The 21,773-nt window shown below is 29.9% G+C and overlaps 1 protein-coding gene across 1 annotated transcript; it reads right to left on the reverse strand.

Annotated features, from left to right (window-relative positions):
- Positions 1 to 2,270: 2,270 nt before the first annotated feature.
- On the reverse strand, positions 2,271 to 21,564 carry LOC113374939 (Bardet-Biedl syndrome 2 protein homolog). Its single transcript, XM_026614898.1, has 15 exons — positions 21,493 to 21,564; positions 21,317 to 21,451; positions 15,367 to 15,550; positions 13,501 to 13,730; positions 11,954 to 12,142; positions 8,798 to 8,884; positions 8,426 to 8,561; positions 6,294 to 6,544; positions 5,199 to 5,387; positions 4,734 to 4,847; positions 4,282 to 4,402; positions 4,074 to 4,210; positions 3,008 to 3,171; positions 2,757 to 2,905; positions 2,271 to 2,380 (listed from the first exon to the last, which is right to left on the reverse strand). The coding sequence occupies exons 1-15, from the start codon at positions 21,562 to 21,564 to the stop codon at positions 2,280 to 2,282; spliced, it is 2,259 nt and encodes a 752-aa protein (XP_026470683.1). The 3' UTR covers positions 2,271 to 2,279.
- Positions 21,565 to 21,773: the final 209 nt, after the last annotated feature.

Raw genomic sequence — 21,773 nt, forward strand, 5'->3', positions numbered from 1 at the left:
ATGTCCAATAAACATTTTTGACCGCCAAATGACAGTTTTTCAACTTATTTTTATTGAGAAAAAAAGAGAAATTTTACCAGTTGTTTATTTCGTCAATACAAGTAAAATGTTTTTTGAATTATTAATATCGGACGCTTCATTCTCTTAAAAACTTAGTTACCATTTTTGGCACTGTTTGCCCTGTATCTTTGGAACGGCTAGACCTGCTTTCGCGAAAAACTAATTAGCACGTCTCCTTATCAATTCGATTCGAATGTTTTTTGAATTATTCAAATCGGTTGATCGGTGTTCCCGAAATCGTTGACGAAAATTTGTATCCGCACGCACACACGCACACACGCACACCTACATACGTACACACAATGTTCAGAGGTTTTGAAATGTAAAGATATATAAAAAATTTCATTTTCGATTTTTTGCGATTACTATAACTTGCCCTAGGGGAAGCTAATTAGATTTAATTACAGTTTCACATTTTCATATCACAGTTTCTTTTTTATAAATAATTTTTATAGTTTTGCACCAAGCCGACCACAATAATTTAAACTGTTGCTATAAATTGGGCATTGACGAATGGTCAAATCATCAAGATTACTCAAATTTTCTCATCACTAGTGATCAATTATGAAGTAGGTTTGACCGAAGATGATCTGAAGGCAATGTATTCTAAATAAAAATATCACTAGCATCGACGTTAGTTATATGCTTCGCAAATTTGTCACCTCGAAACACACAGAGTTTGCCACCGGTAGTTTTCCAATATCTTGATTTTCTGCAAAACTTGCTAGTTGACCTGATTGCAATGACTCCAGAGCTATTTTATCAGCAAGCGATTACACATGCATTTGCTTATCCAGTTTGTGAAGGTGCTAATCTGCCTCTGTTGGAGATAGTTTATTAAAATCATCATCACGTTGTCCAATTTTAACCAAGATTTGTATGATTCTGCTGACCAACAATAGAATATGCTGTTGCAATGATTAGACAAATCATTCCCATGAATGGAGCAATTCAATTCATGTCTGTATTTGGAAGTCCAAAGGTTTAAGGTTTAAGAACTACTAAACTTGTTGCGTAAAAGTCGGGGATATCGGACGTATAATAGTGTCCGTGTGGTAAACCGTTATAGACGACATCATAATAATTGATCAGCTGCTGCTGATTTATTTAGGAACTACTAAAATTGTTGCGCGTCTCGGGTCTGTGGCAATTATGATATTTTTTGATAATCTGGTCTATCTTTATGAACGTTGTCGTCTGTTTGGAGTTTTACTGTTTCAACTAATCTCGCTGATGGTGATCGAGATGAAAATCTATAATTTTGCAGTAGAAATGATAATTAGAATTTGAAACTTTGTTTTTAGAAAATCATTCTATTTATATATAATTTATTAAAATATTTTAATAATTATTTGTATAATGCACTTGATTTTCAAAAAATGTAAATTTATTTAAAATATACGATGCAATAAACGCGATTTGAAATCGTTCGAAAACTGTTATATTTCCTGTTTTAGTTATTTGATGTTAGAAGGATGCAATCTTGTGATATACTACTTATTTTGAATGTGACTTTAAGCTTTATGATTGTGGCACCTTCGGCCTTTACGACTAAGCTTCTCAAAATACCTAAATGTTCAGCAATATAAAATCAAGTTATCACTTGATTGTTTCATTCTGACTTTGTAAACTTTTGGAATACTTTTTAGATATTGCCTAGAATTTAGCATTAAGATATTTAGCATTTTGTGCTATAATAATATAATACCGTTTTCATCATCACATACATCTTTTTTATTTCAATTTTTGTCCCATATAATGGATCATCTTGAAGAAGTGATGACACAAACAACTAGGAGAACATGGTGAACTTATCAATCGAATGTAGAACCTAAATACAATAAAATAGCGATTGTTTTGTTAAAACTAGTCGCTGCAATAGTCTTAAATAGTTGAGTGTAATCAATTTAACACCTAACTGATCAACTAATACATTTACCAACTTCAATAGCATTTTTGATTCTGGAGTTTACAAACCAGTTTTAACTCTGCTCAATTGCTGTTAACAAATGTTTTCCTGTATATCTTTTCTTCTGACTTGAACAGAATTTAAAACTGTAACTTGAACTTAACATAATTAAAAAAAAACTCATTTTTGAATATTTTCAATTTATTTTCAGCATCTTAAGGATAAAAATTGTAAAAATATTGTCAATAATAAATTACTTGAATTCGGTGCCATGTACATAGTACACCTTTGATAATGCATGGTTCGTGTATCATACATCGGCCGTTCGTAAAATTTTGATTAAATGGTCGATGTTGTTATTTTTGATTGCTGTTCTGCATTGCTTTATCATGTTGGTTGCGTACTTTCCAACTGAAATAAAAGAACAAGTCATTCATACTAGAAAGACTAAATAGACTATATAGTTGATGATAACAAATTTTCATAAACGACCACTCTGCCAATGAAATATATTTTATTTTTCAGGTATAGAATGTAAATAGAAAGAAAAATTAAATTTGTTTATTAAAATATTATTATTAGATACATACGTTTTGAGTCCCAGTTTGACTCTTTCTCAGTAAATAAAACACAAATTATCAAGACACAAACACCAATAAAAATATAATCGATGAAATAATACTTCACAATGGGAAGTTTCAGCAATTTGCTTTGAGGCACGATGTCATGCACCACTGGCTTATTTTATTACATTGAAATATATGGTAAAACCGTAATTAAATAGTACCTCTTAACCTGGCGGCCTGTTTTATGATGGCATTTGTACTTTTGAGAGCTTCCTGTGTCTCTTCGTAATTCGCCATTCTTATCTGATAGCCACGCATCAAGTCCGAATTCATGGTCTCTATTTCATCGTAATATTTCTGTATATCGTCTCTAAAAAACAATTACTTGACAAAGATTATGTATTATATATAAAATTATTTTCCATGTAAGCCAATAGTTTAACAGTTCAAGCTAAATTTTTCTGAAACTTACTCGAAATTGATTCTGGCATCTTCGGCTTTTACGGCTAAGCTTCTCAAAATGCCTAAGTGTTCTGCACGTTCCGCCTGTAAAATATTTGTGGTTTCTTGGAGACCATTCAATTTCTCTATTAAATTTCTTAATTTTGTTTCTTCGGCATTGAAACGAGCTTCTGACTGCAAGAATAAATCATAAAAATTGTGATAATACAAATAAAAACTAATTAAAGAAATCTTCAGTAAGATGTTATTATTAGTTCTTTAACGATTAATATAATCACAATTGTAGCACGCAGGAGTGTCACAGTTGTACCGACCAGTATGTCGCCCAATTATATGTTACACAAAATATTTTCATTCATCATTATCAGTAAAAATGATAGTCTTTCAGGCGGCAATATTAATTATTGTCACAATATTCAAGCCTAATTCAACTCACTTTATGTCGTTTATAGGGGTTAAAATCATAGACCTTATACTACACTGACTGCTACTCCTCATATGTTTTCCATTTTATAAAGTGTCAAAAAATAGAAGGGGACGTCACTTAGTGAACGAGCGTTGCCGACAATCTTGGACCATCCCCGATTGATTAAATGTCAATTTGTGATGATCTATAGTTAAAATGCATGCAATAATTGTATTTTCAAATAGTCTTTAGTATCTTATGCCCATATCTATCATTTTGTTTAAAGCTTTTTTATTGCAAAGTATAAATGCCGACTATGTTTCACCAAGAAAATCTGTCGCAAAAGAAAATGTTTTTTGGTAAAGAGACCTTATCATTTATATTATCCAATTCGTAATCAAACATATTGTCTGAATATATAAATATACAGACTGTATATAAACAAATTAACTTGATTCAAAATAATAAAATTTCTCAATTAAAAGACAATTCTGAGCTTCTTTAATTAATCGACGGTGTAATTAATAAGATAACCACTAATATCTTGGCCAAACAAAACTGTTTTATATAAATTCAACTGTCTTGAGTAAATTGCACATTCCCTATTAGATTAACAATTACTTTGAAGCAATTTATTCTAAGAAATACTGCATTATAAATTCAATCTTACTTGTAGATTTTCTAATTTTAAGAAGCTTGCTAATGACTGAATTAAATCAGCTGCCAGGGCCATATTTGGTGTGGTCAGAATTACTTCTCCATCACCTGTGAACTCCATCAATAGCTGTGTATTATCTCTAAGGCATGCTGTAATATTATCCTTTTATAATAGTATTTATTTAAGTTAATTATTGATAAGGTGCGTTTTTTCTACTTACTTAAAAGAAGTTTCAGTTCTTGATCTTCAGTTGGCTGTGCAATTATGTCACTGCTCAATAAGAAATTTTGGTTTATCCAGATGCAAATTCGCTGCAACCTTTCTGCGATATGAAAACGCACCTTACCGGGTATTTGATCTTTCAAAAGTTTTGCCCCTATTTCAAGAATCATGTAATTTATATATATATATATATATATGTATATATATATATATATATATATTTATTTATTTATATATATATGCAATAATTTGATGGTGATAAAATATGTTGCTGAAAAAAATACAAGCATCCAATCAAATAATGGAACAAGAAAGAAAACTAAACTATGTTTCTGAAAATTATGTTCAATCAATTTTTATATGTTTCTAGTGCCAATTCAACCAAAATCAATTTGTTTAAACTATTTCATAAATATTACCTTCAACAGATAGTTGCCCAATTTGTGAGACGGTCTTAGGCGATGATGTAATTTCTTGAGGGATGGCGTACATACAAAATCTTGGCAATTGCCTTGTTAGTTCAAATACGTGATATTGAGAACATTCTGGGTTGCCAACAAAAGCCTGACAAACATGACATCAAGTATATATTTTAGCCATTCATAGATATTCAATGCATTACTATCAATCAGGTTTTAACAAAAGTGATTCTTACAAGTTAGATTGCACAAAATATACATACACACATTTGCTTATATTAAAAAAAAACAATAATTAGGCTTTGGTTACTTCAAATAGTTTTAGGGATTCAGTCACTCTGGCTTAGATCTAAGAACATTTAATAATGTCTTTACCAGATTCAGATGTGCGAGGACACTGCATGGTTTCATTATGAATGTATGTATAACTTAAATGCATTTTCTGAAATCTATAATAGACTAGACATAAACAATGGAACTTGGCATGCGCCATTACCTTTATATGTATGTCGACAGGAACGTCCCTTGGAGGAATTAAGGGAACGCACAATTTACTTGCCACTTTAGATGGTGGTGGATATAATATGAGCGACTCTCCACCTCCTAAGAATATTCCTTCAGCAAACACAAGTACACATCGCACTATGGTTTCGTTATTTGTACATATCGACAATTCAACGTGTGGCTGCAATGGCAAAATAATTTAACCTATCGTCAACGTTTTCATCAGAAAAATTTAAACATTTAATTTCAAACGCCCTGTCAATGCTTGCCAAAAACTGATATCTTTCGATCGGTTTTGAAATGTTAAAAATTGATTCAGAATATGTTGCTAAACCGTAAACAAACATTTCTGCTAATTCCATGGCTTACTGCTGGTTGTCGCGCAAAACTAATCTGTAAAGTAGGGGGAAGTCCCGTAACGCCGGACGGCACTTAAAGCCGGACACTCTATTTAACTCGTATTATTTAAGCGAGTATACATCTTTTTATTTCAAAATACAAGTGAAAGGGGCGCGGAGGGCACACAGGTGCAGGATCACGCGCCAAGACTCACCTGTGACGCACACGGCCACGGCGGGAGCAACCATCTGTTGTTTTAGACGCAAAAACACGGCGTCACCTAAATATCAATGGAAGTAATTCTTGTGTATTTATGCATTTATATTTCAGTGGCATTCAAAAATAAAAGTAGTACTTGATTGTTATCCGTAAAATGGTAGAATATTATTAGATATTTCAAACAATTTTAGTAGGTACCACCAAATGAACGAAATTGTCTGTCCCTTAGCACCAGACACTAAGTCGTCCCTTAGCGCCGGAAGTAAAGATAATTATATTTCTTGTTAGAATTGATTTCTAACTTTGTTATCTAACATAAAATCATAATTCAATAAACATTTCGCAGAATATTTGTTGATTTATTTATAAATAACCTTAGGTGTCCGGCACTCGGGGACTTCCCCTTAACTGTTCATCGCTCCTTTAAATGATGTATCCTAACCGCTTTCAAAATTTAGCAAACAAAGTATTTTGTATGTAATATAATAAGTAAAATAAAAACACAATCAAAACTAATTTCTTTTCTGACCTTTTTGGAGTCTAAGTTTGTAGCAACACCTATCTGTAGACGAGTGTTGGCCGGTATCAAGCTGTTTTCACCTGTTCTCAATTTGGCATGGTCCCTGGTTTTTTCTCGGTCCTGGTTTGCGCGTTCGTTGGCGTGATAGTGCTTCAATTCCAGTTGAAGTGTTTGCTTCTTCGACATTAGTTCTTTTATGACTTCTTGTTTTCGAATCAAAGCGCTCTCACTTACTGCGGTTTGAGTTACATATCCGCAAACTGCATTAATAGAGATAATAATTGGTGAACACAAGTTTATTTATTTCAAATAAGCATTTTCAAAACCAAATATTGTTTTTTAAATGAAATTTTTAATAGTATCTATAATTGTGTATGGTAGATTTCAGACATTTTCTGTTCATAAACTTTAGAAACTATAAATTATGTCAAAAAAACAAAGGTAATTTATATAAAGGCAATGTTAAATTGCAAGCAATCAAGAGATTTATTTAAGAAAAAAGAAGTATCTCAATGAAGATCCACGCTATATTTGATCCTCCTAAAGGGTTCATCGTAGCCCATAAGGCTTATAGAATGTAACTGTTTTGTTTCCATTCATGTATATTAAAAAAAGTTTAAAGCATAATTTTTATACATATGTAATGATGCTTAGTACATTTTTAAGACAATTCACAATCAAAAAATTGAATTGTTTTTCAAACCTTTTCAGGAATTAAAGTGGTCGAACTTTCTAAATAGGTTGGTGTATTTTCGTTGATACAGCCTCTGCATTTTAGTTTTAATTTTATTTATATTCAGCTTAAAATCTCAATTGCGCGATGGATGAGATTTGTGATTTTTTTAAACCACTTGGTTCTGAATTGACTATATTTATTATGATTTTATTATTTCTATCAAATTTACGACTAATTATCTACTTTGTGATTTTTTTAAACAAATTGTTCGGAATTGACTTAATTTATTATGACTTTATTATATACTATCAATTTTACGACTAATTAATCTACTATTATGAGAATTCAATTTGCATGATGTGGTACATAACCAAATTTTTTGGGAAAAAGTTTCTCTGAATCGACTATGAATTAATAATGCATTTATTATAACCTGAATAAATTGCCATAATTTGTTAAGGCCCTGTTCCGAATTTTTAAACCGTTAACACTTGCTCTGAATCATTATAATTTAAAAAGTACATTATTATGACTTTAATAAATCGCACCGAATTTTTAGGTCACCATCTAATTGAATTAAGTAATAGTTTTTGTTATTTCATTCAATAAAATAAAAAAAGAGTATTGTAAAGTTTTAAAAAAATGAAGTTGCTTAGATATACTTGAATCAAAAATGTATTTATTTAAGATTCATAATAAATTTTTGTTTGATTTGCAATCATCAAAATTCTTGAAGTCGCTCAACGTAGGAGTATTGTGATTTTTTTTAAAAAAACGGAATCGTGCTGATTATAGTTTTTACCAAAGATTACTCAAATTGTTCCTTCGTAATTGATTGTAAATAAAAAATTTATTTAATGAAACTTTATATGGCGATAGAAATATTAGTCAAGAGGCCAAAGACAAGTAATTTAATTATAAAAATTAATAAAGTTAAAAAATTGTGCTTTTAGAAAGTACCCGCGTATGTCTTAGATGCGTGTTCGTTTCTTCTATAATATGTATAATAATAATTTTAAAAATAATCTTAAAATTATTTTAATAATATTCAATATTTTAAACTTTTACATCGTTTGTTCACTCTCAACCACTACGGCAAGTTACTATACGAATCGTATACTGTAAGCATTCATACAGCATACAGTAAATATAAACCAAACTTTTATACAACATTAGATTAATAAATTATAATAAAAATATATCGAAAGTTGGCAAAACAATGATTAAATCTTATTTACACATTGCGTGTTCTGTTCTATCGACGGAAAATAACTCCGAGTACTACCCATCTCCAACCTTAATCCGTCCAAAAAGGTTAATAATTCTCTGCGGAACCTTAGTATAGTTATAGTTATCGATTACTCATGAACTAATAAATTGGTTTCTTAGTGATTAAGAATGCGATTCTCACCCAGCTATTATTTTTTATAAGTCGCTCAGAAATATTTTAGGTATAAAAACTAACTTTCTCCCTCGATGCTGCATGCTATTAAGTCATCCTTGCCGACGTTTCTGTAATCGCCGCGCAGTACCGCTGCCACCGATTGAGACAAATTCACTTTAAACAAAACGTCGCCAGTAAAAGTGTCTCTGACATCCACCTAAAGATAAAATCAGTTTAGATATAATAATTTATTATAACTTTGATATTAATTTATCTGAATATCACCAAAGTTTCACTTTGAACTACAATGTGGCTTTAAATAAATGGTAACTTTGGAATTTGACATGTGATGCACAAATCTATACTCCTACATACAAAAATTATGTAGTTTATATTATTATCGATAATAAAACACACAAATTATTTTAATAATAAACATTCATTCATGGTTACCTTGCCGTTACTCCAGCCAGTTATCAATTGGTCGTGTCCCAAACCCATCATGTCAAAACCATGTATGGAATTCACTGCATTTTTGCTCTGGGAAATATAATTAGAAATTTAACAGTTTTCCTTTGAGAGATATTGATAAATAGATATTAAAAAAAATATTTAAATGTAAAAAAATTATGTATCAAAAATTAAGTCATTACAAAAGTATAAACCTGTAATAAAATTTGTCGGTTTACAAATTCAAAAATATCACGACTCGTATCTTATTTTGTTTTACCGTAAAGACCTTAGAAAATCCTTAAAAGATTCCAACTAGATTTTTAGTTCTTTACACTTGAATTTTTATGATGTCATTAGATCCTTATTGCCTTCTTGTCAGAATCTTATTAGAATAATACGGTGTATAATGCGATTTTGATTAAATTTTATTATTCTGGTCTATTATTATTCATTAAACTTGTCTTAGATTCTAACTTGATTATAAACTCCTTTATACTATATTACAACTGAAATATTATTTCTTCCTAAAACCTTACTCAAATATGGCTAAAATCTTACTAATATCTTTCTAAAATCTTGATCAATATATTGCTGAAATCTTGTTTAAATATTACTAAATTAAGAATAAGTGCTAGTGCTAGTAATTATATAAACTCAGTAGTATTTAAAGTATTGGGCTGCGCTTTTAGGACATATTTGTGCATTATAATTAATATAATTCAATATATATAAATGTGTTTGAGAGATATTAATTAGAAATTGTTTTGATTAGGTTTTAGTGAAAGCGATAACTTTATATTTGAAATATTCAGTTGAAAATTTAATCTAAATAGCTAAATTTCAATTTCAGTTAAGTAAGTCAATTAATACACATATCGGGAAGTTCATGAAACTTGCTTTAGGGCAAAATGCCACTCACACCTAGTTATTTTTGGTTTTCTGGATAATTATAAAAAATGTTAATAAAATTTTGTTAGTCCCATCCTCTCCTCTCCGCTTCTCACAATCTAAATACGCATTTTAATTTTAAATGCAATAATCTTAACTCGTATGTACTAAGTGTGCAGAAATGTCACAATTGTTAGCAAAAGGCATAATTTAAAACAATGCAGTTATATACAATTTAAAAAAAATGTTATATTTTATTTGTAATTATTACTAAGGTATTTTAAAATGGATATGCTATTGCTACTAATAATATTTAAAATTTTGAGATTTTATCAGATATAAAAAAGATATTGGAATTGGAGGTTCCTCAATGTTAAATACTTTCGGAGTTTTGCATTGAAATTGTGAATAAGAAGCTTCGTTCAATTGGTAATAATGCTCTAGTACAGTACTGACATAATGTCATTTGGCATTTATAATGCATTATATAGAGTAGACCCGTGGGTAAATAAGTCCACCGTCAATATTTCAAAAATCAGTAAAATTATTTTTTTTTTATTAACAATATTTGAAAGTAGAAGAAAAAAGATGTATAATCAGCGATCACCTTAATTCTTACAACGTTGCTATCAACGGCAATGCCTGAAAATCCATAACATAAATATTTTCTTTCGTTATTAGTTTTTTGGTCGTGAGCACTGTTGCTTACTTTTCGAAACTTTTAACTTAAAAACTTTATATTTTTTAAATATGCGTTATTTTTTTGTTTTATAAAATGTATTGTTAATTTGAAGTTAGATTCAACAGTCTTTTTTTATATAACCTCTATAAAAACTTACGCCTGGGACCTGGGTGAGGAAAAAAAACAACTTAACCTTTACTCTGGCAAAGGTGTAAAAAATAAATATGAGTTAATTAAATTAAAAATATCAATTTTAGAGATAAATTAAATAAATACTTATTCCAACACTGCTGATAATATTTCTGACGAAATTCGAGATTAAGATTATTTAAAGTGTTATCTCTGTAAAAAATGTACTCACGAAATTTATATTTTGCTTGTTGAATAATGTAGCTATTATTTTGTAAAATCCCTTAAAAATTAAAATACGATAGAAAATGTCGATTTTATAGCCAAATATACCAGATGAAAGCAAGCGTTTTGATTCTTGGAATCATATCGGTTCAATAGCATTTGGAATCTTATCAGTTTGCTATATTTCCCAGAGAAGTTTTCTGTAATCTTCTGCCTAATGTATATATTAATTTAGATTTTCATACCAGTGTTTATATAAATTTAAATCAGTGTCACTTCTTCTTGAAGAAGTAACTTTCTCTACTCAAACTACAAAAAAAGAGTTTTAAGCCCTAGAAGCCACCAATAAAAGAACAAAAACATTATTATATCAGGCTATAAAAACAATTAAGCCTAGGAAATTAAGCGGGAAATTATGGAAAAAAGACACGTCTAAGCAACAAATCGATGGATGTCTCAGTTTTTTTAAATAATATTTTATTAAATAAAAAACTAATTAGAATTTTTAAAATTATTTATTTAAAATTGCCCGGAATAGAAAATACAGTGGGTTTAGCTTAATTGTTTTTAAAACTAAAATTGATATTAACAAGCATGTTTCAACACGTATCTAATATTTTTTTATTTTTTTATATCAAAACATGTTTTTTATTTGAAAATGTATTATTTTTATTCATTCGAAAACTTTCCTTTCACTATTATAAAAATATTTTTATTCTTATATGTGAAAATGATGCATGAATAACGAATAATTATTTTCAAAGTCATTTAATCCAGATAAACTATTATTTTTTTGTTCTACTAATTAAAATAATTTCGTTTACTATTTATAAAATTGAACAATAAATAAATTCAGTCAAATACTGCTTCAAATCGCACTAAATTTACGGATAAATTGTTGTTATTACAGAATATTTGAGCAAAAATTCGAAAACCGGTTTTCTGAGTTATCGGTTTTTGTATAAACCCTAATCACAGCTCAATAGTTAAATCAAAAATACTATTTTCGGTAAATATTGCCTTCGAACATGAGATACCAAAAATGATTTAAAATGGAAATTTTCTAATTTATCAACTAGATTGCTGCATGGAAGTAACACGAATTTATCTTACATTTAGAAAAGGGGTATACGTACGGAAATCGCCTCACGCGTGAATGTATTTTTTATCAGACGCAAAAATTTCGAAACGATGCACGTTATCAAGACACATGTAAATATCAAAATAATTACCTTGACCCGCCACAATCTGACGCCGTCTTCGTAGACGCCAATCGTCCCATTGGATAATCCGTAAGCAAGTCTGGTCGCGTTCGCTAATTTCGCTAATAGTGTCACAGGTGCAGTTTCGTACCACTCGGTGAGGAGGGTGCCATCCGCTTTGTACGACCGAATGAAACAATCATCGCTCCCAGTTATTAGCTGAAATTTGAATCATTTCAAAATTGATTACACAAGATCACAGAATGAAAAAGGTTGTCTCTAATAGTAAGGTGACCATATTTTTTTAAGTAAAACTAGTGGTGCATGACATCGTACCAAACTCTAATTTTTTTAAATCTTTAAACATTTTTCAAAATTTTGAAAAAAATAGGTTTTTGAAAATTTTTGTAAATATTAGACTTTTTTAAAAAATTTGATTTTTTCTTTATTTAGAAGAGTCTAACGTGTAAATATTGATATGAAACCCATATAAATGTACACAAAATTTGTACTTATTATCATAATCTCTATAAAATATCTGAATATATGATGTGCATATGTCAAATGATCATTTCTGATCGTTTTACTTTTTTATTGGATCTCTGGAAACCCTGGACCTGCCTGTTGTTCATTTCATCAATAAAAATGTTTTTTGAATTATTCAAATCGGACGCTCCATTCTCTCAAAAAATGAAATAAAACCATACCATCTTTGGCACTTTTTGCCCCGTATCTTCGAAATGGTTAGACCTGCTTTAGGGAAAAACGTCTCCTTATCGATAGATATCGAAGAAAAATTATATCTGCACATACATACACACACATACATCCATTTCTTCTAGACTTGCCTTTACCAAAAACCAATTAACACATCTTCCTTATCAATAGGAATCGACGAAAAATTATATCTGCACATACATACACACACATACGTCCATTTTTTCTAAGGTATGCCAAAATGTTCAGAAACCTCTGAAACGTAGACATAAAAAAAATTGCATTTTCGATTTTTTGCGATTACTATAACTTACCTTACGGGTAAATTGTGTTTTTGTTTTGCTTTTGAGCCTTGTATAATTTTCTTATTTAGTTTTCTTTATAATAGCACTTGTTTGTTTTCATAATTTCTGTTAAATTACCTATTAATTTTCGAAAAAAACGGGACAGTCTGGTACAAAAGAAATAGATCCTGGACAAATATTGCTTTTAAAAAAACCCGGGACGTATGGTCCCGGATATTTAACACGAATATAAAGTCAGAACTGAGGGACAAATGGAAAAAAAATTAAAAAGGGCCGAAATCTTCGATCTAATTTCCGTGATTTGCATTTAACTCATTGTCAAAGTGATAAATCTTGAAGCAAAAAGCGGAGCACTCGATGTCGTCTATTGACGGCATTCGAACATACAGATCGTCACGTGGACGCCTATAGGCGACGCTCGTAGAGAAAGGGATAAGACATTTTATTCTTAAAAGTTTCGTTTGTAAAACGCATATTTATTCAAATTAATTTTAGTGGTAATTAAATTATAAGTCACATATTAAAACATTTGAAGATTTCTAGGTGGTTACTTACTTCGTTTAATCCGTCATCATCCGTATCCAATAATTCAAGAGCCTTTACATTTCCTCCAGGAAGAAACCAAAAATGCTCCTTGCCTGTTGCATCAAAACCTCTAACTGCATAAGCACCTCCAACTATTGCCAAGGGAGTATTTATACTCCCCAAGTATCCAATTATGATTGAAGAAGATCCTTCGGGAATCTCTTGGAAAAAGACGTCGGTATTATTCTCAACGTGGTAGGCTAAGGAACAATAATAGTTTAATATTTATTCGTAACTAATAGTTGAACAGAAAAATTATTGCAGTTTTAAAAATACATAAGCAATAAATCCTTATTTACATTAACGATAACTAATTTCTGTTAACTAACCGTTTTTTCGTGATAAAGAGTTATATTTGTAATTTTGCATTTAATTCAAAGTTCGTGCTGGGAAGTTGGAAATTGGTATACTAACCGGACTTTTTTAAAAAAAAACAGTGTAAATTTATAAATAAAAAAAATACCGATTTTGTATGGAAACTAGCCCATATCATTTTCAAACCTTTAAAATATTATCAGTTTAATACAAAGTTTATTATACATACAAATACATAATACAAAGTGAATATGTATAGATTAAGCCATTTCTTTGTAGTTAATAATCAATTTTGATTTTAGATTTCTACAAATCTTTCTTGACCATGAATCATTTGGAAACGTGAATTGATAGTGTTTTTTTGTCAATCAAAATTTTATAATACAAAATTGTTGAGGATAATGCAAAATAAAAAATTAAACCTAAATTAAACAACTAGTGGTGTATGGCATCGTGTCTTAGGCAAATCGCTGGAACTTAGGCAAATCGCTGGAACCGTAACGAAATGTTCAATGAATATGAAATGTTTTCAAAATAAATTATTATAAATACTGTAACATTTGTCTAATACTTATTTATAAGAATTATATAAACTGAATTACAAAGTTAAAGTTATTTATTTAAAGTATATAAGTGAGCTTTAAAACTTTAACCAGAATTAAAATTGAAATCTGAATTATTTTCAATATACAAAAAAATGTCAAAAAAATTTTTGTTCCAGAAACAATTGTTTTGTCAACACAAGCAAAAAGATTTTTGAATCATTCAATTCGGATGCTTATTTCTCTTAAAAACTGCCAATTTTGTATATTTAACTCTGTATCTACGAAATGGCTGGGCCTGCCTTTGCCGAAAACTAATAACCATTTCTCCCAATCATTACTAATTGAATGTTTTTTAGATTATTCAAATCGGATGCTCCGTTCTCTGAAAATTTTGATTTCCATTTTCTGCACTCTTTGCTTTCTATCTCCGTGATGGCTGGACCTGCATTTGCCAAAAACTAATCAGTACATCTCCCTATCAATAGGAATCGAATGTTTTTTGAACCATTCAAATAGGTTGATCCGTGCGCACGAAAACGTGAACGAAAAAATGCGGACGCACAAAACACACACACACATCCATTTTTTCTGAGGTATGCCAAAATGTTCAGAAACCTTCAAAACGTGAAGAAATGCAAAAATTTTCATTTTCGATTTTCGAATATTAAAAAAATCTACCATATATTAATTTAATTGTTGTTTCTTCCTGTCCATTCATGATATTGCAGAAATGGATTAATAATGTTTTGTTGAACAACTCCCATGCTCAAACTGTATTATGTTCTACATTCTATCGAAGTATATCAATTTTTGAAAATTATTTTCATAATTCGCGATTTGCTTGATATCAACTTGCAAATATTCACTTGATATTAATTTTTATTGATCCACTCAATAATTCTTGATATTGGAAAGTACCTGTGTTATTGGGAAATATGCAACTTACGCCTAGTTTCGGCGTTTATTGGCTGCTAACCTAAAATATGAGTTGGCGATCCGATGACCAAGATGTCTTTGTCGTCGTTTTCAATGAGCTTGCCCGCCACCAATGCCGTCACTGGCTGATTCAACGCCAGCGTGGCCACTTCCGCATTCGTCTCAGACCAAGTTATTCGTCCAGTCGGAAGGCCGGTTCTTCTATGAGGACTGTGAATAAGCACCTGAAAATATATATAAATATATATATATATATATATATATATATATAAATTTTAATGTGTAACAATTTTTGTGATTGCTAAATTTTATGTTTATCTTGATTTATGTAAAAAAAAACACACTTGGGGTTAGTTGCAACAACACCTTGACGCTAGTTGCAACATATAAGAATTATATTACAGATTCAAGTAAAGAATATCGAATGAAATATATATGTACATAGTTATAAGATGTGGCCCACATATATAGTGTCTCCTGTGACACAATTTACGTCTGTGTCACAGAAGACACTATATATTTTATTATGAAATTAATTGTAGTTTACGTTGATTTATGATAAAAATGTATATTACATTAGACATATATTTTATTTGTATTGATTATAGTTGGTGTTGATATGAAAAAAATTACTATTAATAGTCTTTGCAAGTGCCAACTTAATCTGAAGCTGATTTTAATTAAATTTATTTTCAACATTTAAAGTTTCTAGATTTTGATATATTATTACCGCGCTTCTCATTAATTCAGTAATATTTTAACTTCCCGTAGGGCAAGTTATAGTAATCGCAAAAAAATCGAAAATGAAAATTTTATATATCTTTACGTTTCAGAGATTTCTGAACATTTTGGCATACCTTAGAAAAAATGGATGTATGTGTGTGTATGTATGTATGTGTGTGTATGCGTGTGTGTGTGCGCGCGTGTGTGTGTGTGTGCGGATACAAATTTTCGTCGACGATTTCAGGAACGCCGATCAACCGATTTGAATAATTCAAAAAACATTCGATTTGTATTGATAAGGAGACGTGCTGATTAATTTTTGCCGAAGGCAGGTCTCGCCGTTCTGAAGATACGGGGCAAAAAGTGCCAAATATGGTAACTCGGTTTTTAAGAGAACGGAGCATCCGATTTCAATAATTCAAAAAACATTTTACTTTTACTGACAAGATAAAGAATTGATCATATTTTCATAAAGGCAGGTTTAGCGGTTTCGGAGATCTAGTGAAAAAAGTAAAAAAAAAAATGCCATTTGACGGTCAAAAATGATCGTTAGACATATGCACATCAAATTATCAGATATTTTATAGATTTTAACAATAAGTATAAATTTTGTTTACATTCCTATGGGTTCCGTACCAAAAATTATCCGTTTAGAAGGTGGCGTGCACATACGCGCTTTATATTTCGTCTCTGTGCAGTTAAAGCAGTGCGATTGCTTTGAAAAAAAGTTCAAATTTTTTGTCAAATTTATAGTTTCTCAAAATCTATTTTTTTCGAAGTAAATTTTTTCAAACAATGTTAATCTTTTAAAAAATATATAATTTTTGGTACGGGAAGTTCCAGCAATTTGCCTTAAGGTACGATGCCATGCATGTTACTAGTTTTGATTTATGAAGCAAAACCCATTATTCATTTTTAAATTATATTGATATGTGGCATTTCCAGGGAATTGACGGAGATTGGAAATTTAACAGCTTTGCCATAAATTTGTATGGTACCTAGTTCCCTGTCAAAAACTATTGCATCTTCAGTTTTTAATATTCAATCTCTCTTTTTTTAAAAAAAATGCTCTTTCTGCAAACCATTTATCAACTATGTACTGTTTGTGCGCATCGGGAACTATTTGTACAATGAGATAATGGTTTTTTTTTTCAAATAAAATTCATGCTTCATATATAATAAGATCAGGAAATATAATTTAAATTTCAGTAAATAACTATCACTGACTAGCTATTATAAAATAGAGATTTGTGAAAAGAGGTTGAACATTTAGAGTTGTATGCATTTTTTAATTCGGCATTATGAAAATTAAAATTCAAAAAACAATTGATTCCAAAATTTAAAAAAAAAGTTAGGTGTGGTAGTTTTTCAAAGTAAAGAAAGTTCCGTGTATTTTTAATTTCAAATTATTTTTTTTTTTTTTTTTTTATTTTATTAATTTATTCAACGCCCAAGGCAATAATACATATAATTACATTTTAAAGTGTACAAATTATAAATTAAAGATAATATGTGAGAATTAAGAGAATTAGAGTATTAAGAGTTCATAGATAGCTTTGTATATATACATAACACTACATAAAATAAAGAAAATTGACCCGAAAAATTAAAGAAAGTATAAGAATTGGACACCCTTGATAAGAGTAAATACTAAAGCAAATAAAGATTTAAGGTTTTTCTTGAAGCTTAAAAATCCTAATTATATTATGTCAAAAATATTCAATACTAACGCGGGTTAAAAAATTATTGAATTATTAAAATAGTTATAAAAAAATAGAAGTTGGTGATAATAAAGTAAACATTTTGGGGGTTGTATGTATTTTTAATGCCACGTTAAAAAAAATAAAAACAAAGAAAAATGACAAAAAAAAATTAAAAGAAGAAAGTGGTAGATTGCCCTTAACATTTAGGGGGACGAAAAATGAATGTCGTCCAATTCTCTGACCTACCCAATATGCACACAAAATTTCATGAGAATTTCGCGACACGAGAATTTTATATATAAGATTATATACATATATCATATAATTAGAAGTTTTCATCATATACGAGGTCTGTTCAAAAAAGTACCCGGAATTTTCGTTTTTTTTTTTTCAAAAAATATTTATTTATTCGTCTACATTAATGTGGTCCCCTTCAAAGTAGTCCCCCCCAGATATAATACACTTATGCCAGCGTTTTTTCCAAATTTTCGAAGCACCCTTGATATTCACTTTTGATATGTCCTTGAGCACTCTCAGCGATTTCTTCAATCGAGGAAACCGCCGTCCTTTCATGGGTCTCTTCAACTTGGGAATAGGAAAAAGTCACACGGAGCCATATCTGGTAATTTTTGCACTTTGCAACACTTTATTTCATTTTTTTTACGCAAAATTTAATACAAATTCTTTGACTTTTCAATTCTTCCATTGTAAAAAATCGCCGAGCTCAGAAAAACACGTCGAACTTAGCGACTACCACAGACAAAGTAAACAGTGAATATAGCTGAAAATTTCATCATACTTTAGGGGCATGTATACCAACACAATAAAAAAAAAATTTTGACAATCAGACACTCCAGACCCGCGAAATTTAATTATTAGTATTCCGGGTACTTTTTGAACACACCTCGTAATTAGAAATCGAAGTTCAAGCTATATTTACCTTACTTACAAATTTACATAAAAAGTGTATATTTTTGCTCTATATTTCAGATTTTATAGAATTTTTGTTGCATTTTAGGGAGTATGCTTATAATCAGATTTGTATTCATAGAAAAATTGTATTAGCTATGTGAATTTCAAATATATATATATTATATATATAATATATATGTGTGTATATTTAATAGACAAGTCCTGGATTTTTTCAATAAATTGATATGTTTCTTTTCCGAACAATAAATCCAATAAATAACAATTTGTATATTTATATATAATATTTTATACGCCTTAGTCTGACAATTAATAAAATCATTGTTAAGAATTCCAGTAATGGTAGAAACTCCATATTAAATAAATGCCTTACAAATAATATTTTAAATCTTTTAAATGAATAATTACCTTGTTATCTAGAAGGTGTTACCCATTCTAAACATTTATAGCTCAGTAATATGCGCAATCATTTTTATCAGTTAAAAAAAGCGTGCTGATGATTTAGATTATGAACATTTCTAATTCTTTAATGCATATGTAAAAAAGCAAATACTCAAAAATACAAAAATTGATAACACATATTCTCAGTTTTTGGTAAAATGTGTTTATTCCGAGTGATAATGTTAATGGTTTTATATTATTTAAGATGTTAATTAAATTTAAGAGCATCTCGTGTTCGGGAGGTATGTGATTATTCAATCGACGGAGTGCTATGTTGATTTATTCATATTCCATTGATTACGTTTTCATAGATGTGTTACAATATATAAAGGCATTAATAATAAGGTATAGCGGGGCTCGAAGATCTGCGGGTACAAAAGTCCACTACCGATATCTCAAAAACAAGTAAAGTTAAAAAAAATTCATCAACAATATTTGAAAGTAAAGAGTAAAAATTTATAGCCATCACTTTCATTCAAACAACAGCAAAAGCAATTTTATAAGAAATAAGTTAGATAAGTTATTTCAACTATGCTTATGAATATTTCTGACTAATTACTATAACAAGGTAACAGCGTTATCTCTGTAAAAAATGTCCCCATAAAATTTGAATTTTGCATTGGTTAATGAACTATTATATCGTTAAATCCCTTTAAAATTAAAAACTAATGGTAACGTAATGAAATGTTCGAGGAATATGAAATAAATAGATATTTCGATACTTATAAGAATTATATAAACTGAATTACAAAGTTAAAATTATTTACTTAAAGTATATAAGTAAGCTATAGAACTTTAGCCAGAATTAAATTTAAAATGTGAATTATTTTCGATATATAAAAAAAATTGCAACAAAAAGTTTTTTCCAAAAGCAATTATTTTGTTATAACAAGCAGAAATTTTTTTAAATCATTCAAATCGGATGCGTAGTTCTCTCAAAAACTGCCATATTTTGTACATTCACCTCTGTACCTTCGAAATGGCTGGACTTGCCTTTGCCAAAAGCTAATCAGCACATCTTCTTATCAATAGGAATGGAATGTTTTTTGAATTATTCAAATCGGTTGATTCTTGCGCCCGAAAACATGAACGAAACACGCACACACACATCCATTTTTCTGTGGTATGCCAAAGTGTTTAGAAATCTCTGAAGAGTGAAGATATGGAAAAATGATCATTTTCGATTTTCGGTCCTTTACTATAACGTACCCTACGGGAAGTTAATAAGATATTGGAAATGTTTGCGCCCCGCTTATGGGGTAAATGGACCAGGTGACAAACTTTTAAGAAATAGCGAATAAAAAACAATTTTTTTACAATGATGATTTATCTGGGAGTACAATATAATTGCTCAAAGTCAAATTGTGTTCTTGTGCGCCGCCCTGCTCTATATATTTAACATCTATCAAATTTTTCAAGCAGTAGTGACCTCGGTTTTTACTTGCATATATAGATATCAATATGCTTACGAGTGAAAATAGGCCTTGTCCGGCATTACAATATCAATAAAAAATTAATATCAATAAAAAAATAAAAAAGTAATCGCAATATCTTTGCATATTTAAGGTTTCTGAATATTTTGGCATGGTAAGGCATACCTTATAATTAAAAAAAATGGATGTATATGTTGGTGTGTGTGTGTGTGTGCATGTGCGGATACAAATTTTCGTCGACGATTTTGGGAACACTGATCAACCAATTTGAATAATTCAAAAAACATTCGATTCGTATTGATAAGAAGACGTGCTAATTAGTTTTTGGGAAGGCAGGTCCAGCGGTTATGGACTCTCAATAAAAATAACTTAAAAAAAATCATTTGGCGGTCAAAAATGTTTATTGGACATATGTGCATCAAATTATCAGATATTTTATAGAAATTTAATAATGTGTGCACATTTTTTGTATTTTTTTTTTTTGGGTTCCGCACGAAGATTTTTAATCACGGTTCGGGAAGTTCCAGCAATTAGCCTTAAGGCACGATGCCATGCACCCCACTAGTTTATTACAGAAATTGTAATAAGAAAATCACACATAGAGATAGGAAAACTGTTCGTGTTGCCGTCTATAAAACCGACGTAGTTAATTAAGTCAAATCATCACAATAGCTTATAGGATCTTCTAATTCTGCTGTTCAAATATTATATAGAAAAATATCTATTGAATATCTAAAATAATTTGCAATTGCATTGGTACCTTGTCCGCTATTGTGGCTGCAGTCAAACAAGCATTTTTACCGTCGTATTTTCCGATAGTAATACGACCTGGTAACATCTTGTGGTTAATCAAAAAATTAAATGTTGGCTTCATTTTGGTATTAATAAAAATTTTCTACTGATTTCAAAATCGTTTCACCAAATTAGTCTGTTTACATGTATAGCATTGTTGTCAAAACAACTGTTGCTATGACTCCGTAATCGTAAACATCGAAAGGCAAAAGGCATTTTTGTTTATTTGTTGCTGTAAATGTTATTCACTATGTTGAATAAAACAATATTAATAACCAATTTTTTTACTATAATAAATCTGCAAATACATTATTATGTTTTATTGTGCGCGATCTATAATTCTATATTTATGTTTGGCTAACAAAAATGTAACCCGTTAAAATAACCCTACGTTATACGTATGGTATTGAAACGTTGCATATTTG

Source organism: Ctenocephalides felis, unplaced genomic scaffold (genome assembly GCF_003426905.1).
Source record: "Ctenocephalides felis isolate EL2017-DRISC unplaced genomic scaffold, ASM342690v1 CF-g0.4_SCAFFOLD_01886, whole genome shotgun sequence".
Classification (NCBI taxonomy): domain Eukaryota; kingdom Metazoa; phylum Arthropoda; class Insecta; order Siphonaptera; family Pulicidae; genus Ctenocephalides; species Ctenocephalides felis.